The 22,410-nt window shown below is 37.0% G+C and overlaps 1 protein-coding gene across 1 annotated transcript in view; it reads left to right on the forward strand.

The window, feature by feature from the left end:
• The window catches only part of LOC109092683 (protogenin A-like), a 29,573-nt gene that overhangs the window by 2,920 nt on the left and 4,243 nt on the right, over positions 1 to 22,410 (forward strand). Inside the window, 7 exon segments of the mRNA XM_042755626.1 lie at positions 3,536 to 3,573; positions 4,736 to 5,035; positions 17,925 to 18,069; positions 18,269 to 18,402; positions 18,492 to 18,789; positions 19,867 to 20,025; positions 20,842 to 21,092. Coding sequence (XP_042611560.1) covers positions 3,536 to 3,573; positions 4,736 to 5,035; positions 17,925 to 18,069; positions 18,269 to 18,402; positions 18,492 to 18,789; positions 19,867 to 20,025; positions 20,842 to 21,092 — 1,325 coding nt within the window.

A 22,410-nucleotide genomic window follows, 5' to 3' on the forward strand; every position in this document is an offset into this window, starting at 1 on the left:
CGGTACATGGGGGGTAAACGGTCCTCAGGATCTGTGCAGGGGAGATGAGTGGCAATTGCTGTTCTTTCCCCCTATTCTCCTTCCTCTCATTTTCTCTTCATTCCAGCCCCCTGTTTGCCCACGTGCTGCCTTGCCCACACAACAATCCTTCAGAGGTCAGGCTGGAGGGGTCACACAAACCTCTAGACACTGCCGGGTTCAGAGGGGTGTGGCTTTCTGCCGAGGGGGCGGGGTGAGAAGGGTCTTAGAATACATGCCGGATCTCCTTTCGCTCTGTTGTGAGAATCTCACATTGATTTTATCCCTTATTGATCAGATCTCCTGTATTAGCATATTAGCAGCTGCTGTTTACAAAATCAAATGGAACTAATGACATGGTTTTTCCACAAATACAGATTACTCTGTTCAACAACCGATTGAGGGTTTTTTTCACATTTTTATTGCAAGATTTATTAAGTTTTTATTGTGACATAATTATTAATGCTGATTATTATTTTATTATTATTATTGATCATCAGGGGGGGGGGGGGGGGGTGATATTCTCATTATTCACATATATATGCATATTTATGTGTGTATTTATATTATATATAATGTAGCTGTTTTATAAATAAAATTTAAATTAAGTAAATAAAAAGTTAAATACATTTTTATTAAGATTATACTGTCCATTTGTAAAATAATTATATATTAATATATAAACAATCAATAATTTCACACATATTTTTAGGATACATTATATTTATGTTCATGGTTAAACTAAATAAGATATATTTAAATATTAAATAATGAATTATATATATTATATATATAATAAAAGTATGATGGATAGTTAATATTACAGATAGATGGAAATCTGTGATGAATTAATTTATCCACGCAGGACCATTTAAAATGAAACAATGAGGGGAAAAGATCAATTCTAGGATAAAACACCCCAGCAGAGAGCTTTTGTGGTTTTTAGACCTGGCTTTCGGTGAGTTTTTGATGTTTCTCTGTGTGTGCCTGACTGTGAGAAACTGAACTCAGGCTCTTCCTCCTGATCTTCACTAACAGGATGCATTGTTCTCCTGAGCTGAACTGAATTGTCCGGAGGGAGAGCAGATCAATACTGCAAGCTTGTCGAGCTGAACACATCGATACTGGCCAGATCGGGATCTGGTTTTCATCAGCTGGCAGAAACCAGTGCTGTTAACACTCATTCTGTCTGAAATAACTGACCAACAACACACACACACACACACACACACACACAGACACACAGACACCAGACACACACACACACACAAACACACACACCCAGACACACCAGACACACAGGACACACACACGCACACACCGAACGCACGGGGGCACAACACACACACTCACACTCACAAATACACACACACACAAGCACACACACTCACAAACACTCACACTCACACACCAGCACACACACACACACACACACAGCTCACACTCGACACTCGAGAAAGCACTCACGGGGAAACACACACCACACACACTCACACTCACACTCACACACAGCACACGACCACACACACAGCACACACACACACACACACACACTATAAACACACAGCACAAACACACACACACACACACCCCCAAAGTGAGGTTGGGTCGGATTCAACTCACACACATTTACCCTCAAACTACAGCTAAATACACACAAAATAAAATAAAAAAATGGGAAAAAAAGAAAAAACAAACACACACACACACACACAACACACACAGACATACACCGGACAACAAGAGAACAAGTGAACACACACACACAAACACACACACACAAACCATTACACACAGACACACAGACAACACACACACACATATTTCATCACACACACTCACACTAACGCACTCAGACCCAGACACAGACACAGACACACACACACAACAGACACCACACACACACACACACACACACACACACACACACACACAGACACACACACACACACACACACACACACACACACACACACACACACACACACACACACACACACACACACACACACAGACACACACACAGACACACACACAGACACACACACACACACACACACACACACACAGACACAGACACACACACACAGACACAAAAAAAAACAGACACACACAACACACACACACACTATACACACATACACACTCACACACACACTATACACACACACAGACACACACAAACACACACACACACACACACACACACACACATACACACACACACACACACACACACAGAGACCACACACACACACACAACAACACAACAGACCACACACAGACACAGACACACCACACACACACACACACACACACACACACACACACATACACACACACACACACACACACACACACACACACACACCACACACAACACACAGACACACACACAACACACACACACACACAGACAAACACACACACACACACACACACACCAGACACACACACAGACCCGGGGCTAGTTGTCACAAGATCAGATTCAGGAGTCTTCAGTGACACAGGTGCTTTGTAGATTTGTGTGTTGGATGAAGGAAAGTGAAATTGTTGAAGATCATTTGAGACAGATTCAGAGATTTGCTCTGATATGTTTTTATCTAATGCAGTTACATTACTTTCTGAAGTGAGATTTCAGTGTTCAGATGCTGTTCTGGACAGCTGCAACAAAAATGTCAATATCATCTGGTTCAGTAATTTGGAAATATAATAGGTTACAGATTACAAGTTACCCTATTTAAAAATGTAATAAGTAGTGCAACTATTTCAGTTACTTTATTAAAATAATGTAACTGATTAAATTTGATTACTTTTTGATCACTTTTCTAAATTTCACGGTTTACTGTCAAAATCTTATTAAGATTGTAATAATTTAATTTTAAATTACAGCCACCACAGATACAGATTTAAAATCATAACTTTTAAGATGTATACACACACACACACACACACACACACACACACACGTATATGTGAAGATTATTATTTATTAACACAAATAGTTCTGATTTCCTTAATATTGTTTTGATTTATTTTAAAAAATCTAAACGATTATTGATGATTTTGAAAAACGTCTTTCAGTCATTAAGAATGTATACAACACGCACACACACACACACACACACACACACACATTATTACACGCACACACACACACACTCTCTCACACACACACGTATATATATGAGGGTAAAATCTGCTCGTGTTTATATCCTGCTCATGAATATCAATCTTTGAACACCTGTTTTCAGAAGTGGGGAATCCCTGTGACGTCACGCCGGGGTTCCGCTGGGCGGAGGAGAGGAATCTCCTCACTCAGTCCTGATGAGCCGCGTCACGCCGCGAGCTCCGGGATCGGTGTTCGTCCGCGGAAGTAGTGCGCGAGCAGCGGCCAGCAGCATCGCGCGCTCCGTTCAGTCAGAAGTGTGTGGAGCTCGAGTCCGCGACCCACGGGCTCAGGCATGCGCGAAACACCAGAGTAAATGGCGTCTTTTTAAAACGGATTTTATTCCAGCGTTCTGCTGTTTCTTGCAGTGTTTCTGTCAGTCTCAGGTGAGCGTTTATCTCATATCTGCAGGAACAGGAATGAGTTATGAATGAACTTCAGTTGCATCTCGGACGTGTCAGGATGTTTCGTGACGTTTGAAAGTTAAATGTGCAGGACGAGCGATTTTCTGACCTATATATAAAAAGATCATAAAATGTATGTTTAATTGCACTTATTCTTAAATATGTGATTGCATACAACTGAATTAATTGTCAGAGCGTTAAACACATGCAGAAAAATCCACTGATTGATACATTGATTTGATTCACTCACTGCGCATGCGCGCGCAAACACAATGTAACAAACTTCAAAGCAGCGGGGAAATTATGCAAATGTTCTTACGTCACAATGTCTTACACATTCTCATTTTATCTAAATTTTTAAATTTCACAAACATTCTTGCATTATATTATGCATAACAAGCTGCTTCATGCATAATCAGATAATAATATCATGAAGTTTCATGCATATTGAGAGGTGAATGTTTATGAACATCAGATAAGTGAATCATAATCTGAAATATAGCTTTTTAATATAAAGAAAGCTATGTGAGCTATCACTTTGATATTAACAAGCTTTCTTGCACAATATGATGCAGATTAGATTATTAGTGAATAGTTACATCATAAAGCTTTTTTCATATTCATGCATTTTCATATCTGAATTAATACAATATGACTGCTGATATGTTAAACGTGTATAATAGTTGAAACATTTTATATTGTGAAAATGACACCAAGTGTCCATATTTTGTAAATGTTTTTTTCTGTTTTCTTCTTCCTTCTCTTTATTTCTCCTTGTGCACAAAAATGAAGAGTGTTGCATCTTTAAAAATGCTCAGATGTTCCCAAGTCATAATTGCATAAGATTAGATTCTAGAAATGTTCTTTTTGAACGTGTTTTTATTTCTGTTTTTATTCTCCTGCTTGTTGCTCTGCTCTCATAGCAGCTCTAGTCACGGTGGGCTGCTAAATGTCTAGTGAATTTCATGCTGGGAATAAATTACAGCTCTTCTTTAGACGAGGATCGAGTCTCTTCTGACTTTATGAGCCATGAATAAAGGGATTACGGCGAGTAATCCATCAGGTCAAATATGATTACAGCAACTCAACCTGCTGCTGCTGCTTTATCTCAGTCTCACTCGCTTTCTTCTCTCTGTCTCTGCAGGTGTGACGAGTTTTAGTGAGCTGTTTTTTATAAAGGAGCCCCATGATGTGACGGTGATGAGGAGGGACGCTGTGATTTTGGACTGTCAGGCCCACGGCGAGGCTCCCATCGGCATCCGGTGGCTGAAGAACGGAGCGGCGCTCACAGAGTCGGAGCGTGTTTACCTGCTCACCAACGGCTCTCTGTTCATCTCAGAGGTGGAAAGCCGTAAGGACAAATCAGATGAAGGCTTCTACCAGTGCCTTGCCCAGAACAAATATGGATCTATTCTCAGCCAGAGAGCCCGCTTGACTATCGCAAGTAAGATGCATTGGTGTTTTTGCCCCGATACGTGTCAGGGTTGCTCAGATGTCTTTTGCAGTTAAAAGAATAGTTCACCCAAAAATGAAAAGCTGCTGAAAGTGAACTCACCCTCAGGACATCCAAGATGAAGATGAGTTGTTTCTTCATCCAACCCATTAAAGGAATAGTTCAGACAATTGCTCTGCAGTGAATGGGTGCCGTCAGAATGAGAGTCCAAACAGCTGATAAAAACATCACAATAATCCACAGCACTCCAGCAGTTAACATCTGGAGAAGAGAAAAGATGAAACAAATCCAGGATTAAGACGTTTTTAACTTCAAACCATTGCTTCCGGCTAAAATACGAGTCTGTAATCCATAAAACACTTCCTTCAGTGATAAAGTCATCTCGTCTGAATCAGGAGAGAAATCTGCTCAGATCAAGTAGAAGTAGCTCTAAACAAATATGTGGGTGTATTTTGAGGTGAGAGGAGAACATAAAATGGACTTTTTTACTGGAGGAAGCTTTATGGATTACAGACTCGCATTTTAGCCGGAAGCGTTGGTTTGAAGTTAAAAACGTCTTAATGACTGATTTGTTTCTTACAAACACACAGCTTTTGTCTTCTCCAGATGTTAACTGCTGGACTGGAGTGGTGTAGATTATTGTGATGTTTTTATGTTTTTATGTTTGTTCTGTTTGAACTCTCATTCTGACGGCACCCATTCACTGCAGAGCATTCATTGCTGAGCAAGTGATTTAATGCTACATTTCTGTAAATTTGATGAAGAAGCAAACTCATCTACATCTTAGATATCCTAAGGTTGAGGATGTTTTCAGCAAATCTTCATTTTTGTGTGAACCTTTAAATCGACTACAGCTCTATCAACCTAAACTAACACCAGAGATCACGTTAGGTTCTGCAACAAGCCCTTTTCTTATCAAGATTCACTCAGAGCATAGATTTTTCCTATGGCATCAGCTCTAACTGGACCTTTATTTTTAAGATTATGTGTGTGTTTATGGCATTTTCTGTCCTGGCTGAACGCTGGAATCTGAGTTCCTGACTTATTCACGGACACACAGAGGAAGTGCGGTGTGATGGATGAGGCTCATTATTTACTGTGCCGTCAGAGTCTGACAGCAGATTTACAGAACAGAATCAGCACTAATGCGTGTCGACAGAAAGGTCAAGATGACAGAGATAGACCCACAGACAGACGGACAGATTAATGTTCAAAAGATTAGGGTCGGTAAGATTTCTTTATGTTAAATACTGCGTCTGACAGACGCTTTAATTCACAACATTTATTTGGTGTTTTATTGAATAAAAACTGTAAAAATGTGAAATATAATTACAATTTAAAAGAACCGTTTTCTATGTGAATATCTGTTAAAATGTAATTTATTTCTGTGATGCGCAGCTGTATTTTCAGCATCATTACTCCAGTCTTCAGTGTCACATGATCTTCAGAAACATCATTCTAATATACTGATTTGCTGCTTTTTTTCTGATTATTATCAATGTTGAAAACAGTTGTGCTGCACAATATTTTTGTGGAGGAAAACCGTTTGTGGAAACCGTGATACAGTTTATTTCAGAAATTTAAAAAGAACAGCATTTATTTGAAATAGAGATCTTTTGTAACATTATAAATGTCTTTGCTGTCAGTTCTGATCAATTTAATGCATCCCCGCTAAAAAATGAAGGACAGCATAGTGAAACTTGGTGAAAAAATCTGCATCTGATAATTTAATTGGTTTGATTAAGCAGATGTTTTAAAACATGCCATATTCAAGATTTATTTTTGAGAAGTCTTTTTTTATTCCACCGTGTTTCAGAAAGCATTAAACAGTCATTTTTTTTTACAAATTCTTGATGAGAGTGTAATCAGAATGAGATTAGTCTAATAAAAATCAGTCAGGGTTATTGGCGATAATCTGCTCAAATGATTGGTTAATGTGTGATACAGATAGCTGGAGGATAGATGTGTGTGTTAGTGTGTGTCAGTCCTGCGCTCGAGGCCTCGCGGCTGTGTGAGAATGTGTCCATTGGTGTGTAAATGAAGGCCGGCAGGTTTGAAAAGCTCAGCTTGCGGAGGACACTAGTGCCCCGGTGTTAAAGAGCACATGACCCCTATTTCACAGCGCTCTGCCTTTATATCAGCACCTCCTGACCGCAGCCATTGTTCCTGCTCTCCTCTCCTCTGTGTGTGTGTGTGTGTGTGTTTGACAGGCGCTCTCCTCTCCTGAGGCTGTGTGTCGTGCTGTGCCTCTTCAGGACAAAAGCGTGTGTTTCTTCTGCTCTCGCTGCATTCTCTCATTCAGAGCGAAACTTGAGCTCTAGGCAAATGTTTGCACAGGAAGTGACTGTTCTAGAGGAGTTTTCGCTAGGCTGGGTTGTCACTATGAAACATTTTCAGCGCTTGAAATAAAGATTGTTCATCTCCAAGCTTTTCACTTTGTGAGATTTATGGTACTTTTAGGTCTTGATTGAACTGTTTCTGTCACAGACATGATCAAAAGAACAAAGAACAAGCAAACCTTTTCCACAGGAAAGTAAAATCACAGATGCACCTTCAAATCTCGATTGTTTCTTTTTGATAGGAAGTAATATGATGTAGTAGAAAACTGGTGGATTGGTTTTTCTTCTTTGGTTTTTTTGATGTTGTTTTGTGAGAAAATTACTTTTGTAGTTTTAGAGTTTCAGAAGAAATCTCAACAATGTCTCAAAGGTGCTCAGATTTGCCAAGTAAACAAAGTCTGCAGTCCTTAATATTTTTTAAAATAAATATTTTTTTTCTAGTGTTTTTAATATATTTCACATTTTTTATATGTTAATATATTTTACTTTTTATATATATTATATGTATGTATATGTAAATGTGTATATGTATGTGTATATATATATATATATATATATATGTATATATATTCTCATTAAATTCTTCAAAAAAGATTAAATGATCCGAGTTGCTCAACACACTTTTATTTTATTTTATATATGTTTTTTTCTTGTTCTATACTCCTATACTGGATGACAACTAGTTACTCATTTTGGGCTGCTTTTAATTATAAAATTTAAGGTGAAATAAAAGTTGAGAGAAGACAAAATTGATATCTACTGTAAATGAAGCATAACTGGGATCTCCATGAAGTTTACTGAGCTATTAAAAAGAAACATTTCTGTTTTTGTAGTTTGCACACATGCAGGTGTTTAGGATGTTTATGTCTCGCCTCTATTCTCGTTTTAGGAGTGTTTTTTGGCGGTGATGTCGGTGGTATGTTTGCAGGTGTTTGAGAGCTGTAGCGGTGCCTCACTGCTGTTGTAAATCTCTCCTAATGAAGTCTCATTGTGTAACAGGACAGTTTTAAGAAACTGAAGGGGGAGGAATGCAGCACATTTTACAGAGTGACAAAAATATGACACTCTCCTGCCCTCCGCTGCAACCCCGAGAGCCCACGTGCACATCTATAGTGTGGGGTTTACAGAGAGAGCATTATGGGAATGGAGAGTAGTTGTGTGTTATAAAGTAAAGGCAGCGAGTGGTTTTACAGGCTGGTTTTAAAGGAGCATTTAGAGTCTTTCTACAGACTCTTCTAAAAGCCTGTAAAAATTTGCAGCCAGGTACCTGTGAACAGACCGTCAAGATGGACAGCGAAGGTGCTTGAAGGAAACTGTGGGGGTTATTATCAGCTCACTTTCTGAGTTAAAACACATTTGAGTTAAAAAACGTGATCAATGGGACAGTATAATGAATATGGATGATATTTTTTCATTGTTTTCATTGCAATACAATTATTTTATTAAGATAAAAATGCTAAATAATAATATTATATATATTTAAAACTTTATGCATATATATATTAAAACTTTAGTTAATATATATTAATATGTATATATTAACTTAAAACTTAAATGTGCATGCAGCTTTAATTATTTAATGCATTTTTAATGCAACTTTAAGGATTTTTTATGCATTAAAATGAGAAATATTCATTATATTCATTATGCATTAACATAGAAAATATAGTTTGTGACGGGTTGTTTTGAAGGGCTGGTTTTGTGAAACGGCCCCTCTTAAAATAGTCTTTATTCTGATTAATTTAATGCTCAATTTGCATGCAATTAAGTCATTTAATGTACAAACTTTAATTATTTAATGATTTTTTTTTGTTAAAACTTTACGGATTTTCAGGATTTTTTATGCAGTAAATGTTAAAAAAAAAAATATATATATACGTATATGGCATATATATTATATAATTATATATATATATATATATATATATATATATATATATATATATAATATATATATATATATATATATATATATATATATATATATATATATATATAACATAATTTATTATGCTGATTAATCTGTTTGCATGCAATTAAACAACAACTGTTAAATGCATAATAAAAAAAACACAAATGAAATACTTTGAGGATTTTTTCCTACAGCTCCCAGCTTTCTTGCACAAACACACACTCACATAAGAGTTGAAGTCCTGGTTTTATGCAGTGAGTTGAGCTGGTGGTCTAAATGTGATTGCTTTCTGCTCCGCTAGTTTGCTGAATTCGTGAAAAGCTTTTTTTTCTCTCCGGCTCCTTTTGTCCCATCTGCCCCCAGCTGCCCCGGCCAAAAAAGCAGATTTCTTTGGGGGCATTTGTTTGACCAGATCGAGCTGGTCAGGACAGCTTGCGCTTTGCACCATGGAAGAGAGAAGTATGCAGGGTTTTAGTAAAGTTTTGATTTCAGCTAGTTTGTCTTGTTTGGGATGAGAAGTGAGAGAGTCCAGAGGTTGAGTGTGATTTTAGCACCATTATGCGCGGTGATGGAGGTGACACACTTTCTTCTTTTCATCATGCTTGTGTTTTTGACACCACGTGTTGGCAGATGCTGCGAACATGTGTGTGTGTGTGTGTGTGTGTGTGTGTGTGTGTGTGTGTGTGTGTGTGTGTGTCTGTGGAGGAGAGAGAGAGAGAGAGATTGATGGTTTCCACAATGTTTAGACCTTTTGCCCTACTCACCTCTACTCATCTATCAGTCACTATCACACGTTTACTCAGCTATCTAAATGAGGACATACCTTCATCTATTGTCTAATATAAAACTGATTAGATGAACCCAATTAACCCAAACCCTACCACTAAAAGAAAACTATTTCCTTTTTATTAGAAAGAGCGAGAGAAGGGAAAAAAATTCTAATTGTCTATTTCTGTGTATATATTATTCATATAATATATATATATAATATATATATATAATATATATATATATACATATATATTTATATATATACACACATAAACACACACATATATATATATATATAGATATATATATATATAAATACACATATATATACACATATATAAATACATTTAAAATATTTATTTTAAATTTAATATTAAATGTTTATATATATATATATATATATAAATTGAAAAAACATTTATTTAAATGTAATACTGTAATACATATATATAACATGTATGTTTATATAAATATATATTATGCCCAATAATATTAATAATAAGAAGAAATAAGAAAAAGCTTGTAGGATTTGTAGGTTTTAAATATTGTGAAGATGATCTCATGAACATTGTGAAAGGTCTTAAAGTCCCTCACTGAATGTAAGTCCACTGTGTGTGGAGACGGCGGGGTCAGCGCTGATGTCAAAGGTGGCCTTCTTCAGCAGTTTAAAATTAGAAACATGCCTGAGTTTGTGACTCGCGCCTCTTGTTTTGAGGCCTGGTTTTGGGGAAACGGCCCCCTCTTGCTGATGTACTGTCCCGAGGGCCTCTAATGTGTTCCTAGAATTCCTGGAATTGATGTGGAAACAGTTAGTGGCTATTATCTCAAATGCATTATAACATCATTGTGACACTGTGATTTTAAAGTAGATGCTCTGAGTGGTTGATGATGAAAATAGCATACATTATATTCTTTAAAAGTCATGTTTTTTTGCTAAGCGATGCTTCAGGCCTCCGGAGTCAATACTAACCAGGATAATGAGTCAAACCTGAAGCGTCTGAGTTTGAGAGGAGGATGTTTTGAGGGACTTCAGAGGGACCAAAAGGCTTTAGCTCACAGTGTGGCGTTGTGTGAAAGGTTTCCATGGTTTCTCTAAGTGGCGGTCGGAAAGGTCAGAGGTTGCTTTAAATCGCCCCAGCAGGTTGTGTGCAGGGAAACACAGCAGCGGGGAGAGAAATATATTCCTCTTAATAACAGACAAAAAAACATGCCAGCGTCGATCAGCTCATCTCTCTGGATATATAAGCACGGCTCATGTAGATTTATGAATCCTGACCACCATGATACTGACACAATGTAGTCCTGAGATACTGAGGCTGTGCTACAGGACTATTAGCATGGGCACTTTATAACACTGTGAATAATTCTACACATTAGCTTATTTTCCATCAGTAAGTTAAATTTTACAACACTGCTCTGTGTAACAGGCCGAATGAAAAAGTGCAACTTTGTGTTTTCTTTGTGTAAACTTAGGCCATTCAGATCGTTGCATTCGCTTCGGTGCTCATCAAACAACAGCCAATCCTTAATATTTACTTTCAAACTTTTGCTTACATGTTGCTTTACTTCATTTTTAACATTTTTAATTTGGATTAAAACATGCCAGCCCAGAAAACATATCTAGATGTTTTTTGTTGAAAATGTTCTGATGCTTTATTTATTATTCTTCATTCTTTTTATTTATTTTTTTGTTTGTTTCTCGTATTTAAATATTAAAGGTTTATTATGTTATTTAAAAAAAATAAAATAATAAAAAATTATAATTATAAAAAAAAATATATACAAAAAAGTTTTTCCACTTTTTGTGCTTTTTAAATTTTTTTTGTGTGTATTGTTTTTATTGTTATTTAAAATGTTTTAAGGGTTATTTATTTTATTTAAAATATATATATAATTATTTTTTTTAAAAAATTAATAAAAATGTATAATTGTTAAGACAATAGTTAGCTTATCTTTTCAAACTTTGTTTTTGTAAAATAATTCAATATTATGATAAAAGCTTTCGAGCAATTATTATTAAAACGTTAAAATTTTGTGCATTTTTATAACATCTTGAAACTAAAATTTCTGCTGATTTGCAAAAAAGAGGCCTTTTCTTGCCCGTGATTTGATTATGCTGAGTTCAAAAAAATATCAATAAAAACTTTCCACACGTACAGTTTTTTAAATAGCATGTATCAACTTTAATGCACTTATGCACAAAATAAAAAAAGTATTCAAAAATGTTGGTTTAACTTATAGTCTGTAAAGGAGTGAAAAAGTGGCATAAAATAATGTCATGCATGTGAAAATGGGTGAGAAGTGAACAAACAGTTGTAATCTGGCTCAGATTCAGACAGGAATCATGTGTTTGTGGTGTTTTTCTTCTTCACCGCATAAATGGTTGTAAAAGCAAAAATGCTGTGAAAGCATATTTTGTGAGAAAGTGTGAAAGTAAAATAGCCACTATTTTTAAAATCGGCACCTCAAAGTGACTAAGAAGCGAGTGCTGGATTTGATTCAGCAGTACGGTGATATCAGTGCTTTGTAGCCTCCTGCACGCATGCGTTAATGTTTCTCTCTGTATCATGAGCGCACCTACAAACGCTGTCTAAGCAGGCGGTGTGAGTGCTACTCTACATGTATTTGATCACAGATATTGCTCTCTGGGTGACCATCTGACCTGTTGCTCTCCAGCGGATCAGATAAGACCACAATAGCGTGTGCGGTGTTTTCAGACCTCGGGGGGGAGATAAGGGTCTCGGGATATTCTCCGGCCTCCCTGCCCCCATACGGCTGAGAGGCTAAAGGCCACAGGGAGAGGTCCTGAGCGTGGCCTCTGATTGGATGATGAGGGGCCAATTCTGGCATCTGATTGGCCGGCGGGGGGTCCTGCGGTCAGGGGCTGTAACTGGCCTGCTGGACGGACAGACTGATTGACCTGCACAGCTTTTGGGCTTTTGCATTCTTCCATTCTGTTCCACAGCCGAAGCATTCTTTTGCCTCTCTGCTGTCATTTCTCTAAAGCAGGAGCGAGAGGTGAGGTCAGGTCACGACACAGCGGGACTGTGTTTTGTCACCGCGCTTGTGCATAATGCATCTGCTTATAAAACCTTAAAACATCTCAAATTACTTTTGCATTAAAGATGGATTAACTAGCATACTACATTACGGCAGTTTTAATGTTGTCAAAGGTTGCATGTTAGTGTGTCAGAACGTCTCCATCGGTCTCTAGAGGATAAAGCTGAGATGCTAATGAACAGCTTTCAGTTTAACTCTGAAGTGATGATGATGTTAAGTGATGTGTTTTTACCTTGACAGAAACACTGTGTAGTGTGTGTGTGTGTGTGTGTGTGTGTGTGTGTGTGTGTGTGTGTGTGTGTGTGTGTGTGTGTGTGTGTGTGTGTGTGTGTGTGTTGAAGGCTGAAATGTCAGTATGGTGGTGGCGTCTCTTACCTGCACTAACAGATCTTTTAGGGCTCTTGGTAATGATCCGCTTTCAGAAAACACTTACACACTTACACACTTGTATTGCTTTTATGTTGGTGGCGTATCTTTCGTTGAATAAGAGATATTTTGGGGGTGTTGGTGAAAGTTTCATCCCTGTCTGGATATGTATTATTTTAATATCAGTCTGTTGAAAGCAGTTAAATGTGTAAGTAAACTGCATAGAAATAATCCCCCCCCCCCAATGTGGCTTGAGTGAGAACAGTCAGAATTTGTGTGATTTTTTTATATCTGATCTGGACATTCATCATAATTAGATGCTTGATTTATCCTTGACATGAATCATAAAATAATGCATAAAATTATATATAAATTGCACGATATATGAAAGATAAGAAAATTATATTAAATATGATTTTATTATTACCGTATATAACAACAACAATATATTATTATTATTGTTATTAATGTTTAATTTATTGTTTGTTATTAAATAAAATTCATTGCATTTATTTAATATATGTATTTATTTTTAAGAATATATATATATATATATATATATATAAAATTATTATTATTACAGTGTTTTTTTTTTTGTGAACATCTGTTTGGTATGGACCACATCCAAAAGATCATGTTGTAAATTAATGTTTGAAAGTGAGTATTGTTAAAAATATTTCTACTCTTATCGTGAATGATTTCTTAGTGCAGGGTTATACCAATGAAAAATATTTGTCTTCATAATCTTTCATCAATTGTGATGCAGCTTACTCCACTTTCTAAAACCACTTTCCCTTCATCTGATGTCAACCAATCAGTGCAGGCGGTGGATCAGTCCCCCTCAATTACCAATAAACTATGAAACAGACACCTGTTTTTCCTCACTGAATGTCATGTTTCAGTGGATTTCAATGTCATATTTTCAATGGAAATATGGGGTTTCATGTTGAGTAGTTTATATATATACTGGCTTGCAATGATCTTTCTCTCTCTTAGTGAAAAGTTGAGTGTTTTTAGGGTTGGAATGGCTGTAAAGTTGCACATCAGGTCCCTGGTGTTGCCGTGGTAACCATTGTCCCTCTCTGACCTGCCCGCTGACCCTGTGTGTACTGATCCACAGACCTGTGCTGCTCTGAAAGCATCTCCTGAGCGAAGGAGAGGGACTCGCCGAAACGGAAGTGTCCACTTCTAGTGTTGCTCTGTTGTGTTAGTGGCTTCGTTTCTGGTTCATGTTTGGTGGCCCCGGGGTGCCTGAGCAGGGATGAGCTCACTGCCGCTCAGGATTTTGTTGAGGTCAGAGGTGAGTAGGTCAGGTCAGTCGGGAAGGGACAGACTCACAGATCCCTCATAATGCTGCTTTAGCAGCTGCACAGCCAAACACAAACTAGATCAAGTTGTAGTTTTATAAACGAAAAGATTTTTGTTCACCACGGAATAAAAAATAAAAAATGGCAGTTTTGACTTTTTTTCCTCAGTTTATATGAACTTATGTCTTGCAATTCTGCATTTATGTAATTTCTCAGAATTGTGAGCAAAAAGTTTTAACTTTGTGAAATAAACTCAGATTTGCAAGAAAGTCTGAATTGTGAGATTAAAAATCACAATTCGAACAGAGAGAGTTTGGAAGCATCCAAAGTGCTTCCTCAGTCTGTCAAAACTCTGTTGGGATCTTTTTGTCCGGATGATGTACTTAAAGGGATACTCCACCCCAAAATGAAAATTTATCATTAATCACTTAATATCATGTCATTCCAGTCCCGTAAAAGCTTTGTTCGTCTTCAGAACACAATTTAAGATATTTTGGATGAAAAAACTGTGAGGCCTGTGACTGTCCCAATAGACTGCCAAATAAATAACAGTGTCAAGGTCCAGAAAAGGTATGAAAGTCGTCGTCAGAATACTCCATCTGCCATCAGACGTGCAATTCTGGGTTATATGAAGCGACGGGAACACTTTTTGTAAGCGAAGAAAACAAAAATAACGACTTTATTCAACAGTTCCTTTGTCAACAGTCTCTTTTGTGTCTCTCCATTTCACTGTATGCTCTTCTGTGTCATCCGCGCCCAAGGATGCACTTGTTTTCTACGTGTATTTAGCTGTGATTTGACACAGAAGAGCATACGGTGATATGGAGAAAATTGTTGAATAAAGTCATTATTTTTGTTTTCTTCCCTTACAAAAAGTGTTCCTGTCGCTTCATATAACCCAGATTGCACGTCTGATGGCAGATGGAGTATTCTGAAGACAACTTTCATACCTTTCTGGACCTTGACACTGTTAGTTACTTGGCAGTCTATGGGACAGTCTCAAGCCTCCAGGTTTTCATCCAAAATATCTTAAATTGTGTTCCGAAAACGAACGAAGCATTTACGGGTTTGGATTTCATCCAAAATATGATTAATGACAAAATTTTCATTTTGGGGTGAGTATCCCTTTAATGTGTGTTTTATTAAAAACTCAGTTCACAACATGCAATTTGTGATTCGTAGAAACGTCTAGTGTGTGTGAGACAGGAATTGCATTTGACAAAAATTTTATCCAAATGACTTCAATTGCAAGGTATGCATTTTATCTCATGCATTCAAATAGACTATACATACTATTTTTTTTGCATGTATGCATGTAGAATTTGTACCCTATTTTTTGATATATTATCATATTCATATACTGTGGTATTTATACGCTACTCCTTCTTTGAAGGATAACTATAGTACATATCCAAACAATATGTGTTTGTCAGTGTTGATGGTAGTTCTTTGTTATTGGAATGATGATTTTAACCAGTATTAGCACACAAACACACCACGCCTGCATTCCAATAACACCTCTCTGGGTCCCAAAGATCACCAGAACTTTGTCCACAGTGTAGTTTGATTGACATTCTAAGAACTGTCAATCAACACACCTGGTTTTCCAGAATAGGAGCTTTATGACTGGTTGAATTATGTACGAAGCTTTAATTCTGTTGTGATGATGACTTCCTGTCAGTGATTATCACAACACCACAACATTCAGGCCTGAGGCTGATTTTTTGTGATTATCTCATCCTAACATGAAATTCATACTGAGGTCTGGTATGTATGGCAGATCTTCCACTGATTCCTGTTAACTAATTACTGACCCGAGGCTTTTTCTTTACAAGGGTTGGAGGGGACGTGAGGGGACGATCCTAATGGCTCTGGGGGGTTTTTTTATGGCTGTTAGCTTGAGAAAGCCAGACTGGAGCGCAGCATCGACGTGAAGGCCTCACTGAAGAGACCACCGTCTGGAGCCTCACTAAAGAGGCACGTTAAACAAACATTCATGTCTGGAGCCTCACTAAAGAGGCACGTTAAACATTATCACTCAGAAAGCCACAGAGTCTTTTTTTAAAAGGGATGGAGCCGGGGTTATTATAGTTAACTAAAACTAAAACCATTAAAAAAAAGTGCTTCTTGAAATGAAATGTTTTAAAAATGTAAAACTTATGCCATTTCTCATTTTTAATTTAGTTTAACTTGATGTACTAAAATAAACTACCACAACTGAAACTGAAAAAAAGAAACTGTAGACATATAACAAAAACAAAAAAATGACTAAAACTTTATTAAAAATAATAACAGAAAATAAAAATAAAACTATTAATGAAAACTATAATATTCTCATTAACTTGGTCTTTATTTATGCACCTGTGCTTTGTTTTGTGTTTTTTTTTTTTTAATGCCATTGCTTTTTTTTTTTATTTTTTTTTTTTTTTTTGTAATGTATTGCACCCTATATTGATATGTGTACTGTATATATAAATAAATTATTATATTATAGAATTATATTAAATTATATCTAAAGTTTAAAAAAAAAAACACAGTTTAAGACTTTAATTTTCATCAAGTTTTTCTTTTATTTTGTTAAAAAAGTTTAATAAATGCATGATGTTTCTGAAATCAATAAGTAATAATTGTCTTTTTTTTTTTTGGCCATAATCGAGCATCCCTACCCTTAAATATCTCTAAACATGATGACTTTCTAATAGAGCACAAATGTTTTTGTCAGAGAAACACGTGAAGGTAATAAGCAAAAGGGTTTTGTTTGGAGAGCGGACACACACACCACACACACACACACACACACACACACACACACACACACACACACACACACACAGAAGTGTTACCAAAAGGTGTGTGTTGTGCTAGCGTGAGGTGTGTGCTGCTAGTGTTTATCTAAAGCTTTTGGTTCAGATTGAGGTGTGTGTTGTGCTAGCGTGAGGTGTGTGCTGCTAGTGTTTATTTTGTTTCTCTCATACATCATTGGCATCTGAACTTGTTCAAATTTGCCATTAACACAAGACATTATTGATTCACAGCTCAAAAAGTGGCCACTGATATCCTTAGTGTCTGAAGAAGAGGCTGACTCTCAGATAGATGATGGTGACTATTTTGTTATCTTTCCGCAGGTTTATCCTCCTTCACTCAGCAGCCAGCATCAATCACGGTGATGGAGGGATCCGTCGCACGATTCACCTGTAAAATCCCGGCCACGCCCCCTCCAATCATCACCTGGGAGTTTAACAGAGTCACTTTACCACAGGCCACTGAAAGGTACAGCTCCGCCCACCTACTAGAAGGAGGAGGGGCTTAGTGTTGACCACTTACTCTTGCTTTATTTTGCTCATTTAATTTACTGTAATACATATATAGTATGTCCGTTCCACAATTATTTCAAATTTGACATTTATTTTTGACATTTTACTCTGTACATTAAAAACATTTTATCATATGTTTGCATGTCTCAATCCAGAATCACAGTGCTTCCCAGCGGCGTTTTACAGATTCAGGGAGTTGAACGGGCTGATGCTGGGAGTTACCGCTGTGTGGCGACTAATATCGCCAGTCGACGCAGGAGCTCTGAGGCCGTGCTAACCGTGACCGCAGGTTAGATAAACACATAAGGAGTTGTTTTATGCACAGTACTGTATTAAATATGCATCATTAGCATTTCCTCTCGTTTTGCTTCTCAATAGCTCCGTCTCCCAGAGTTCCTCTAAGGCCTCGCATCATCGCCGGTCCGCAGAATCTGACCGTAGCGGTTCACGGCACGGCTCTGCTGGAGTGCATGGCGACCGGAAATCCTCGTCCGCTGATCTCATGGAGCCGCGCCGACCATAAATCCATCGACGTTCACAAAACAAAGGTTCTTGGCAATGGAAACCTGCTCATATCTGACGTGACACCCCAGCACGCCGGAATCTACTTTTGTCGAGCAACTACGCCGGGAACCAGAAACTACACGATTGCCGCCGCTAATATAACTGTTTTAGGTAGAGTAAAAAAAAACACAAATGTTTGCATGCACTGCAATCTTCCTCAGCATTTTTTTGTTTTCCTGCAGCACAAAAGCAGTCCTTAAGTCTCTGGGTATATTTGTAGCAATAAGCCAAAAAATACATTGTATGTGTTCAAAATTATTGATTTTTCTTTTATGTCAAAAATCATTAGGATATTAAGTAAAGATCATATTCCATGAAGATATTTAGTAAATTTCCTACTGTAAATATATTAAAACTTAATTTTTGATTAGTAATATGCATTGCTAAGAACTTCATTTGGACAACTTTTAAAGATGATTTTCTCAATATTTAGATTTTTTTGCACCCTCAGATTCCAGATTTTCAAATAGTTGTATCTCAGACAAATATTGTCCTCCTAACAAAACCATAACATCAATGGAAAGATTATTTATTAGCTTTTAGATGATGTATAAATCACAATTTCAAGAAATTGACTCTTAGGACTGGTTTTGTGCTCCAGGGTCACAAATGTTTAGACATCTCAAGTAAAAAGTAATCAAGTTACTAAACATATGAAGTCTTGATTTCTGAGAAACTGAACAAAATTAAATGAATTTATACTTAAAACAAGAAAAAATATCTCTCAATAAGAAAATGAAAATTACTTTTCTGTTTGAATTAAGTTAATTAACACATTGCATATTGACATATTTGTCCTTGTTTAATTTATAAAACTATAGACTTCTAATCTTGTCATTTTGCGTATCAAGTAAATGTTTCTTGATTTAAAAATCTTTAGATATTTGCTCTGGAAAACAAGTGTTATTCAAGCCTTTAGATTTTTTTTTTTTTTTTTTTTTTTAAAATGAATGAAAAGTAATGGGAGATTGGGTATAAATTTCTATTTTCAAACCTTTGAAGCATTGCTAATACAAGACATTTACAATTACTGTATATACTATTTGACATATTGTGTTCCCTTCAGTTTATTTTAACTTTTTTAAAAAAGTCTTAAATTAAGTCTTAAAAAAGTGTTAAATTTACCTTTATAAGTAAATCTCAATTTCAACAAAATTGACCCTTATGACTCCAGGGTCACAAATAAATAATCGCCGTCTCTCGTGGAGTGGCCGGAAAGCGTGACCCGACCGAGGGCTGGTACTGCCCGCTTCGTGTGTGTGGCAGAGGGATTTCCGACGCCTCAGATCACATGGCTGAAGAACGGTGAACCCGTTCACTCGAATGGACGCATCAAGATGTATAACAGGTACGTTAATGTGAGATTCGTGTGTGTTTTAGAGGGAATGCATGGCCTGAACCAATAAATGTGTCTCTTGGAAGTCTTTGTTTATAGCTGCATCTGCTTGAATTGTTTAATGCACCTCAGATTCACAATTATCTGACAGATATGCTGCTGGAAAGCTAGAACCCATTGCATTTGTTTCTGTTTGTCTTGAATTTGAGTTGAAGTGTATATTTTGAGCACTACCTGATGGCCGACGTTGATGTCGCTCTGTTTTTTTTGTTTTTCTTTAATTTGTGTTATGGTTTATTTTTTGTGAGCTGGTTTGTTATTTGTATGGGTTTGGGTTTAATTATTCAGTGCTCTGCTAATGGAGTTTCAGCTGATTTTCTCTTTGATTTTCCTCTAATTTGTCTTCTTGTCTGGGTTTGTCATGGGATCCTGAAAGTAAAAAGGAGGGGGAGTGATTTGGACTAGTGCTATTGACATGCTCGTTTCCACCTCAACATACACACGTTAAACATGCATGTTAAATATATGTGTCTAGGTTTACTTTCAGTTCTTGCATCTATAAATATTCATGTTACGAAACATCTTTTATGTTATATTAAAATAACATAATATATTATATAAAATAAAGAAAATTAATCACATTTTCTCCCAAGTTCTCATTACTGTAATGCATCCTGATGTTTTAGTTTTTTAAAAGGCAGTGCAACAAATGCTACGTTTTTCTTACTTTAGAGTTCGAGGTGCAATATTAACAGGTTTTGTGAGATTGTCAGTATATCAATGTCTTGAGTTTTTTTCATTGTGAAAATCATTGTTTGTTTTCACAGTTAAACTGGTGATTAACCAGATTATTCCTGAAGATGATGGCATATACCAGTGCCAGGCGGAGAACGAGCAGGGTTCGTTCTGTGCCATGGCTCGTCATGATCGTAGTAATGGTCGGACAAACCGGCCGAGCGCGCCCAGAAATGTCCGCGCGGACACCGTGTCCAGCTCAGCCATCCTACTGGCCTGGGAGAGACCCATGTACAACTCGGACAAAGTCATCGCCTACTCTGTGCACTACATGAAGGCAGAAGGTGAGTGTCTCAGGTGTAAACAGACAGTGGTGTGAAAATGCACCAATTAAAGAAACAGGTTCACCCAAAAATGAGTATTTGCTGAAAATGTGCTCACTCTCAGGCCATCCGAGATGTAGATGAGTTTTGTTTCTTCTTTTTTTTTTTTTTTTTTTTTTTTTTTTTATTTTTTTTTTTTTTTCTTTCTCTGCAGTGAATGGGTGCCGTCAGAATGAGAGTCCAAACAGCTGATAAAAACACATAACAATAATCCACAAGTAATCCACTCCTCTACCAGTCCACCAGTTAACATCTGAAGAAGAACAAAGGCTGAAACAAATCCATATATTATGATGTTTTTAACTTCAAATCAATGCTTCCGGCTAAAATACGAGTCTGTAATCCATAAAACACACTTCCTCCAGTGAAAAAAGTCTGAATCAGGAGAATCAAGCACTGTTTACAAGCCAAAACAGTCTAGAACAGTTCGTAACAAACATTTTAATGTGAGAAGACAAGAGGAGATGGACTTTTTCACTGGAGGAAGCGTTATTATGGATTATAAACTCATATTTAGCCAGAAACAGCATTTTAAAAGTTAAAAACCTTTTTTCTTACAAACACACTTCTCCAGATGTTAACTGCTGGACTGGAGTGGGTGTGGATTATTGTGATGTTTTTATCAGGTTTTTGGACTCTCATTCTGACGGCACCCATTCACTGCAGAGCAGCCATTGCTAAGCAAGTAATGCAATGCTACATTTCTCCAAATCTGATAAAGAAACAAAACTCATCTACAGCTCGGATGGTCTGAGGGTGAGTAAAAATCTTAAGCAAATTTTCATTCTTACCAGACTATTCCTTTAATTTAGAAATATTCATGACTTTGGGTGGTAAAAAGCCTTCTCTTGCTCTGTTCATGACAAGCCGGTTGAGTAGTTGAGGAATCTTTGAGTACTTTCTGTTTGTTGAAAAAAACAAAAAAGTCAAGGATCATTGGTTTAGTTCAATAAATTGCTCGCAGTTTAAATGCATTGATATTCTTTTAGCTTTTAATAAAGACGTCCAAATAAAACACCTGCCTGCTTGTAAGAAGATTAAGGAAGTGAAAAACAACAGGAGACACTGACAAGTGTGAAATCTTTAGTAGGGATTTTGCCGGTTGCACTTGGACTTCCAGAAATCCAGGCCATTTAGTGGGAGAAGAATAGCTGTAGAGAAAGAATACACACTGCATCTGCTCTGGAGGGCAAAAAGCATCGGAAGTGATTGAAAGGGGTGCAAAAGGGGGCTAATTATCCTGAGTGTTGGAGTGTCTGAATCTAACTCTGAAGAGGCT

The sequence above is a fragment of the Cyprinus carpio genome, unplaced genomic scaffold, assembly GCF_018340385.1.
Source record: "Cyprinus carpio isolate SPL01 unplaced genomic scaffold, ASM1834038v1 S000006731, whole genome shotgun sequence".
NCBI classification, from domain to species: domain Eukaryota; kingdom Metazoa; phylum Chordata; class Actinopteri; order Cypriniformes; family Cyprinidae; genus Cyprinus; species Cyprinus carpio.